At 45.8% G+C, this 8,852-nt stretch overlaps 1 protein-coding gene across 2 annotated transcripts in view; it reads left to right on the top strand.

The window, feature by feature from the left end:
* The window catches only part of LOC149457046 (Krueppel-like factor 8), a 97,750-nt gene extending 90,299 nt beyond the window's left edge, over positions 1-7,451 (top strand). The window contains exon 6 of one of the 2 annotated variants that reach the window (XM_089684130.1): positions 4,469-7,451. In XM_089684130.1, coding sequence (XP_089540256.1) covers positions 4,469-4,650 — 182 coding nt within the window. In that variant the 3' untranslated portion in view covers positions 4,651-7,451. The remainder of the gene's footprint in view (positions 1-4,468) is intronic. The other variant, XM_089684128.1, reaches the window with a different exon arrangement.
* The last annotated feature ends 1,401 nt before the right edge of the window (positions 7,452-8,852 follow it).

Below are 8,852 nucleotides of genomic sequence, written 5' to 3'. Positions count from 1 at the left end.
CAAAGTGTCAATATTTTGTGTGGCCGCCATTATTTTCCAGCACTGCCTTAACCCTCTTGGGCATGGAGGTCACCAGAGCTTCACAGGTTGCCACTGGAGTCCTCTTCCACTCCTCCATGACGACATCATGGAGCTGGTGGATGTTAGAGACCTTGCGCTCCTCCACCTTCCGTCTTCCACTCCTCCATGATGACATCACGGGGCTGGTGGAGGTTAGAGACCTTGCGCTCCTCCACCTTCCATCTTCTACTCCTCCATGATGACATCACGGAGCTGGTGGAGGTTAGAGACCTTGCGCTCCTCCACCTTCCATCTTCTACTCCTCCATGATGACATCACGGAGCTGGTGGAGGTTAGAGACCTTGCGCTCCTCCACCTTCCATTTGAGGACACCCCACAGATGCTCAGTAGGGTTTAGGTCTGGAGACATGCTTGGCCAGTCCATCACCTTTACCCTCAGACCTTTTGCACCAGGGTCTCCAGATTAGAGATGACATTTCGCTCACCACCAGTAGCTCAAAGGAATCAAGACAAGGCAATCATCATGCATACCTCCTTAAGAACCATGGAGTTTATTAAGATTGTTAAAAAAAAAAAACACAATCACAATGAAAGTGCAAAGATTCTGGTGCACTCGAGTAAAAACCTTTTTTAACCCCTTCCCGTCCGGCCCATGTATATAAACGGCTGGATGGTGGTAGTCCAGGGGCGGGTTGCCTTTCTTAAACGGCACCCACCATTTTGCACTGTGCGTGCTCCCTGGGAGCGCTCGGCACCACGATCCGGTGCCCGCTGTGTCCGGATTACAAAGCAAAACACCGATCGCTGTACGGGATGCCTGTGTGAGGTCCCGATCATGTGATCACTGATTGGCCAGTCGGTGATCACATGAAGAGTAGTAAGCAACATGTCACTTCTGACATCATTGCTTACTACGTGTGAAATCTGTGAATGATCACAGAGATCACATGGTACAGGGCTAGTCACAACAGCCTTGTACCATGTGACAAGCTGTGACCAATCACAGCTCTCACAGTATTTCCCAATGGCTGCAGGAATTCAGCCAGAGAGGAGGAGAAATTATTGCTTTTACACCCTTTATGGGGGTAAAAGCAATCAGTGTAAAAAAAAAAAAAAAAAAAATCTTTATCACCCCCCACAAGTAGTACACTACGGTGACACTGTACTGCTAGGGTGACAGTATGTTAACAAAAAAACAAAAAACAAATAATAATATAAAAATGTAACAAAAATTAAAAAAAATAAATAATAATTTTTGGTTATAAACTAATTTGGGTTATTTTTTTTTACTAAAAAGACAACTGAATAAATTGTGGCCAAGATTTATGAAGAAAGATTATTTATTTGCAAAATTTTATAAGAAAACCCAGTGGTGAATAAATACCACCAAAAGAAAGTTTTTCTGTCTAAAAAAATTGCTAAGAACTTCATATAGGTACAGTGTCGCATGACCGCGCAATTGTCATTCAAAGTGTTGTAGCGCTGAAAGCTGAAAATTGGCCTGGACAGGAAGGGGGTAAAGACAACATGTTGCCCCCTTAAGGAGCTAAGTCATTGACATCACCTTTATAGTAATGTGTACCATGCCACTTCTGGTTTGCGCGATGATGTCACTGGTTTTGACGCGTTTCATCACAATCCACGTGATTTCCTCAAGTGTCCCCATGAGAAAGTGACATGGTTTGTGATGAAATTCATTGGGGTATTTTCTTCTTAAAATTTCTGTCAATATTTGACTAGTGTTTTTGTTGATGAAAAAATTCTTGATTCCCCCCCCCCCCCAAAAAAACAAAAAACAAAACCATTGTGCTGGAAAGGAACACACCAAGAGGAGTGGGTTCTCATGAGAATGGGTTGCACTCTTCACAGTACTACAACTAATAATATTCACATGATGTTAAAGAGACCCTGTCACCTTGCCCATTTAGGGTACGGTGATGGGGTCTCCTTAACCACTTGCTGTCTGCCTGCTGTTTATAAACGGCAGGACGGTGGCACTCCAGGGGCGGGTTGCCGTTCATAAACGGCACCCACCATTTCTAGCTGTGCGCGGTCCCTGGGACCGCGCAGTACCGTGATCCGGTGCCCGCTGTCCTCCGGACACAGTGAAACACTGATCGTTGGACAGGACCTCTGTATGAGGTCCCGATCATGTGATCACTGATTGGCCAATCAGTGATCACATGCAAAGTAGTAAGCAAGATGTCACTTGTGACATCATTGCTTACTACGTGTGAAATCTGTGAATGATCACAGAGGTCACATGGTACAGGGCTATTCACAACAGCCTTGTGCCATGTGACAAGCTGTGACCAATCACAGCTCACACAGTAGTTCTCAATGGCTGCAAGAATGCAGACAGAGAGAAAGAGAAATGATTGCTTTTACATCCTATATGGGTGTAAAACCAATCCCTGTAAAAAAAATAAAATATTCATCACCCCCCACAAGTAGTACAGTGTCACACTGTACTGCTAGGGTGACAGTATGTAAAAAAAAAAAACATAAATAATAATATAAAAAAATAAAATAAAAATGTAAAACAAATGTTTAAAAATTATAATTTTTGGTTATAAACTAATTTGGCCTATTTTTTTTTTACTAAAAAGATAACGGAATAAATTTTGGCCAAGATTTATGATAAAAGATTATTTATTTGCAAAATTTTATAAGAAAAACACTTTTTTTTTAAATTTTTGGACATTTTCATTTACATAGCAAAAAAAATAAAAATCCCAGCGGTGAATAAATACCACCAAAATAAAGCTTTATCTGTCTCAAAAAAATGGTAAAAAATTCATATGGGTACAGTGTTGCATGACCGCGCAATTGTCATTCAAAGTGTGATAGCGCTGAAAGCTGAAAATTGCCCTGGTCAGGAAGGGGGTGAAAGTGTCCGGACTGGAAGGGGGGTGAAATTGTCCGGTCAGGAAGGGGGTAAAAGTGTCCGGACAGGAAGGGGGGTGAAAGTGTCCGGACTGGAAGGGGGTGAAAGTGTCCAGACTGGAAGGGGGGGAAAATGTCCGGACTGGAAGGGGGGGAAGGTGTCCGGACAGGAAGGGGGTGAAAGTGTCCGGACTGGAAGAAGGTGAAAGTGTCCGGACTGGAAGGGGGGTGAAAGTGTCCGGGCTGGAAGGGGGGTGAAAGCGTCCGGACTGGAAGGGGGGTGAAAGCGTCCGGACTGGAAGGGGGGTGAAATTGTCCAGTCAGGAAGGGGGTAAAAGTGTCCGGACAGGAAGGGGGGTGAAAGTGTCCGGACTGGAAGGGGGTGAAAGTGTCCAGACTGGAAGGGGGGGAAAGCGTCCGGACTGGAAGGGGGTGAAAGCGTCCGGACTGGAAGGGGGTGAAAGCGTCTGGACTGGAAGGGGGGTGAAATTGTCCGGTCAGGAAGGGGGTAAAAGTGTCCGGACAGGAAGGGGGGTGAAAGTGTCCGAACTGGAAGGGGGTGAAAGCGTCCGGACTGGAAGGGGGTGAAAGCGTCCGGACTGGAAGGGGGTGAAAGCGTCCGGACTGGAAGGGGGTGAAAGCGTCCGGACTGGAAGGGGGTGAAAGCGTCCGGACTGGAAGGGGGGTGAAAGCATCCGGACTGGAAGAGGGGGGGGGGGTGAAAGCGTCCGGACTGGAAGAGGGTGAAAGCATCCGGACTGGAAGGGGGTGAAAGCGTCCGGACTGGAAGGGGGTGAAAGCGTCCGGACAGGAAGGGGGGTAAAAGTGTCCGGACTGGAAGGAGGTGAAAGCGTCCGGACAGGAAGGGGGGTAAAAGTGTCCGGACTGGAAGGGGGGTGAAAGCGTCCGGACTGGAAGAAGGTGAAAGCGTCCGGACTGGAAGGGGGTAAAAGTGTCCGGACTGGAAGGGGGTGAAAGCGTCCGGACTGGAAGGGGGTGAAAGCGTCCGGACTGGAAGTGGTTAAACCCACCCAAGCACTAAGTTATATTTGCCATTACAGCTCTCCCCTGCCGTTCCTTTGCCCATCACATACACTGCAAAATACCTGGAGTAGGATTGTGTGGGAGCTTACAGGGTGCATGAGGTCACCCCATCCATTATGTTCATTTAGGAGGAGGTCACATGCTCCCCCATACCCAGAAGCACATGGTATTTTGTGGAAGCAGAGGAGCACTGCGTAGGTGAGCCTATCTGGGTCAGAGCATGGGTTTTAAAGAGAACCTGTCACTTTGCCACAAATGGACAAGCCATGGGGTCTATTTAATGCTGGTAAAGGGTCTTAGGCAGGGGCGGACTGACCATTTGGAAACTCGGGCACTGCCCGAGGACCCGGGGTCAGTAGGGGGCCCCATGAGATGCCCCTAGTACCCCTTTTATAGGTTTTTTGGAGTTTGGGCGAGGACACAGGGGCCCCATGATCCCCTATTGCCCAGGGGCCCCATGAGTTGTCAGTCCGCCCCTGGTCTTAGGACATGTAATGATCCTTCTTTCTTGTTGCAGGAGAAAAACCCTATAAATGCACATGGGAAGGCTGCACATGGAAATTCGCCAGATCCGACGAGCTCACCCGCCATTTCCGGAAACACACTGGTATCAAGCCCTTTATGTGCTCGGACTGTGACCGAACATTCTCCCGTTCAGATCACCTGGCACTGCACCGCAGAAGGCACATCATGATGTGACAAAGTTTCCCAGACGCGTGGCAACATGGACGTATTGAAGGAGACTTTTCACTTGATTCTTTTCATTTGACTGACGGATGTGATACCTTCTCATTTTTTTTATCCTTTTATCGTTTGTCCGGTTTCATTTTTTTCATCCCGCGCTCTCTTGTTTTGTGTTTTCAACACATCTCTAGTTTTTTGTGTTGTTTTCAAATCACGTTATGCTATATTTTTCTTGACTGCTAAGAAGCATAGAGCCATCAGAGTAAGCTATGGTAGATCTCCGTGCTCAAACGTTGCATCTAAACCCAAGATCAAAAATGTAATATATTGTAGCTTACCAGTCCTTAGATGTGGTTGCTGCATTAGTATTCTATATAAAATCGAAGAATATTTTCAGCAACTAGATAACATCGGTTGATTTTGCCTCTAATGTCACTCTGTGAGCGGAACTGAAAGCACAAACACTGTTATCTTCCTTTAACACCAGCCATTCTCAACCAGCTTTCCATCGAACCCTTGGGTTCCTCCAGAGGTTGCTAGGAGTTCCCTAAACTGTGGTTAACTGACCTTCCATTTGATGGTGCTTATATAGTTCGGGAGCCACAACCACTTGGCAAAACCAACAACAGGACACCATTGATCTTTTTAGATGTCTGTAGGGGGGGCATTCTGACCACCACTGTAAGAGTTGCATTCTCCCTACTGATCGTCAATGTAAGGGTCATTTTTCCCACTTACCCCAATAATTTGGTTTTAGCAGGGGTTCCCAGAGACCTAAAAATGGTTCCAAGGGTTCTTCTAGGGCAGGAGTCTCTACACTTTATAAACAAAGGGCCAGATTTCCGTCCTTCAGACCTTAGGGTGGGTAGACTGTTGCCAGTGAGAGTAGAAACTACCCCTGCATTAGTGGGAGTACATAATGCCTCAGACTTGGTGGCCAGTAGGAGGAGGAATAATGTCCATCATTGCTATTAGTTGAAGGAATAGTGTCCTTTCATTAGTATAGTTGAAGGAATAGTGTCCCATCATTGGTATTAGTAGAAGGAATAGTGCCCCCTCATTGATATCAGTGGGAGGAATAGTGCCCCATCATTGGTATCAGTGGGAGGAATAGTGCCCCATCATTGGTATCAGTGGGAGGAATAGTGCCCCATCATTGGTATCAGTGGGAGGAATAGTGCCCCATCATTGGTATTAGTTGGAGGAATAGTGCCCCATCATTGGTGTCAGTGGGAGGAATAGTGCCCCATCATTGGTATCAGTGGGAGGAATAGTGCCCCATCATTGGTGTCAGTGGGAGGAATAGTGCCCCATCATTGGTGTCAGTGGAAGGAATAGTGCCCCATCATTGGTGTCAGTGGGAGGAATAGTGTCCCATCATTGGTATCAGTGGAGGAATAGTGCCCCATCATTGGTATCAGTGGGAGGAATAGTGCCCCATCATTGGTATCAGTGGGAGGAATAGTGCCCCATCATTGGTATCAGTGGAGGAATAGTGCCCCATCATTGGTATCAGTGGAGGAATAGTGCCCCATCATTGGTGTAAGTGGGAGGAATAGTGCCCCATCAGTGGTATTAGTAGGAGGAATAGTGCCCCATCATTGGTTGTTAGTGGGAGGAATAGTGCCCCATCATTGGTATTAGTAGGAGGAATGGTACCCCATCATTTGTACTAGTGGAAGGAATAGTGCCCCATCATTGGTATTAGTAGGAGGAATGGTACCCCATCATTTGTACTAGTGGAAGGAATTGTGCCCCATCATTGGTATTAGTAGAAGGAATAGTGTCCCATCATTTATATTAGTTGAAGGAATAGTGCCCCATCATTGGTATCAGTGGGAGGAATAGTGTCCCATCATTTATATTAGTTGAAGGAATAGTGCCTCATCATTGATATTAGCTGAAGGAATAGTGCCCCATCGTTGGTATTAGTGGCAGGAATAGCGCCCCATCTGTTGGTATAACTAGGAGGAACAGTGCCCCATTCGTTGGTATCAGTGTAGGAATAGTGCTCCATCGTTGGTATCAGTTGGAGGATTAGTGCCCAGTAGTTTTGGAGAAATGGTGCCTCATTGTTGGTATCAGTGAAAGGAATAGTTCCTCATTTCAGTGGTGGTAACATAGCCTCATATCAGTGGAACGAACAGTGCCCAATGGTTGGATAAAGGCAAGCAAAGGGCCACAGGTTGGTGACCACTTTTCTAGTGTAAAAAGGTTGAGAAAGGCCATTCTAAGCTATCTTCTGTAAGATACAGATTCCCCTGCTCCTCTTGTGATATAGATGAAGAGAAAAAAAAAACATGTTTGTAATTCAACTCAAGATGGCAACCATGCCTCCCTCCAAAGATTTAGTACAGCAAGTGAGCATAGCCACCCTAGGACAGGGAGTGTGTTACAGGTAAGCTGCAATATATCACTATGGGTTTAGCTGCTCTTTAGGATGTAAGGGAAAGTTCACAATTTTTTCAAATGGTGCAAATAATTTTCAACATAACAGATATTACATAAGCTGGGCCAGTCCTATTTATACTGTGAACGCACCTCAACAGCAATGTGACCTTTCCGAAATGCTTGTCCTTAACTTGAGGGCCATTTAGGCATCTGACTACTCCATATCTTACTTGAGGGCATAAATCAGTAGAGAAACCCATGGAAATGTCAGACCATGGTGGTTTTTACATTGCCATGTGTTTTCCTACACATTTATGTCCTTGAGTAGGACATAGAGTAGTTGCGAAATGCCTGTCCTTACCATGAGGGCAGATAGGCTTCCAACTACTCTATGTCCTACTGAAGCACATAAATGTGTAGGAAAACACATGGCAATGTGAAAACCACCATGGTCTGACATTTCCATCAGTTTCTCTACTCAACAGCAACGTGACCTTTGGATGCCTATCTGCCCTCATGGTAAGGACAGGCATTTCGCAAAGGTCACGTTGCTGTTCAGTAGAGAAACTGATGGAAATGTCAGACCATGGTGGTTTTCACATTGCCATGTGTTTTCCTACACATTTATGTCCTTGAGTAGGACGTAGAGTAGTTGGATGCCTATCTACCCTCATGCTAAAGACAGGCATTTCGCAAAGGTCACGTTGCTGTTGAGTCGAGAAACTGATGGCAACGTCAGACCATGGTGGTTTTCACATTGCCATGTGTTTTCCTACACATTTATGTCCTTGAGTGGGACATGGAGTAGTTGGATGCCTATCTGATTACTCCATATCTTACTTGAGGACATAAATCAGTAGAGAAACCCATGGCAATGTCAGACCATGGTGGTTTGACATTGCCATGTGTTTTCCTACACATTTATGTCCTTGAATAGGACATGGAGTAGTTGGATGCCTATCTACCCTCTTGGTAAGGACAGGCATTTCTCAAAGGTCACATTGCTATTGAGTAGAGAAACTGATGGAAATGTCAGACCATGGTGGTTTTCACATTGCCATGCGTTTTCCTACACATGTATGTCCTTGAGTAGGACAAAGAGTAGTTGCGAAATGCCTGTCCTTACCATGAGGGCAGATAGGCTTCCAACTATTCTATGTCCTACTCAAGGACATAAATGTGTAGGAAAACACATGGCAATGTGAAAACCACCATGGTCTGACATTTCCATCAGTTTCTCTACTCAACAGCAACGTGACCTTTGCGAAATGCCTGTCCTTACCATGAGGGCAGATAGGCATCCAAAGGTCACGTTGCTGTTGAGTAGGGAAACTTATGGCAATGTCAGACCATGGTGGTTTTCACATTGCCATGTGTTTTCCTACACATTTATGTCCTTGAGTAGGACATGGAGTAGTTGGATGCCTATCTGATTACTCCATATCTTACTTGAGGGCATAAATCAGTAGAGAAACCCATGGCAATGTCAGACCATGGTGGTTTGACATTGCCATGTGTTTTCCTACACATTTATGTCCTTGAGTAGGACATGGAGTAGTTGGATGCCTATCTACCCTCATGGTAAGGGCAGGCATTTTGCGAAGTTCACGTTGCTGTTGAGTAGAGAAACTGATGGCAATGTCAAACCACCAATAAAGCTGTGATAACCACCATCTGATGAAGGGCTGTTGGGCAGGCAACTCTTCAGACAGATGGCAAATCTTCAAGGCCAGTTATTAACTTCAGCAGGATGCTAAAAAAAAGTCCACGCTCAACCCCGAAACCCTATATCCTATTAGCCCATCTGGCCTGCACCAGACGTAAAC

This window comes from Staurois parvus, unplaced genomic scaffold, assembly GCF_062004578.1.
Source record: "Staurois parvus isolate SC_StPar_1 unplaced genomic scaffold, SC_StPar_1.0 ptg000337l, whole genome shotgun sequence".
NCBI lineage: Eukaryota > Metazoa > Chordata > Amphibia > Anura > Ranidae > Staurois > Staurois parvus.
Note: the sequence above shows the minus strand (reverse complement) of the source record. Positions and strands in the feature narration are given on the sequence as shown.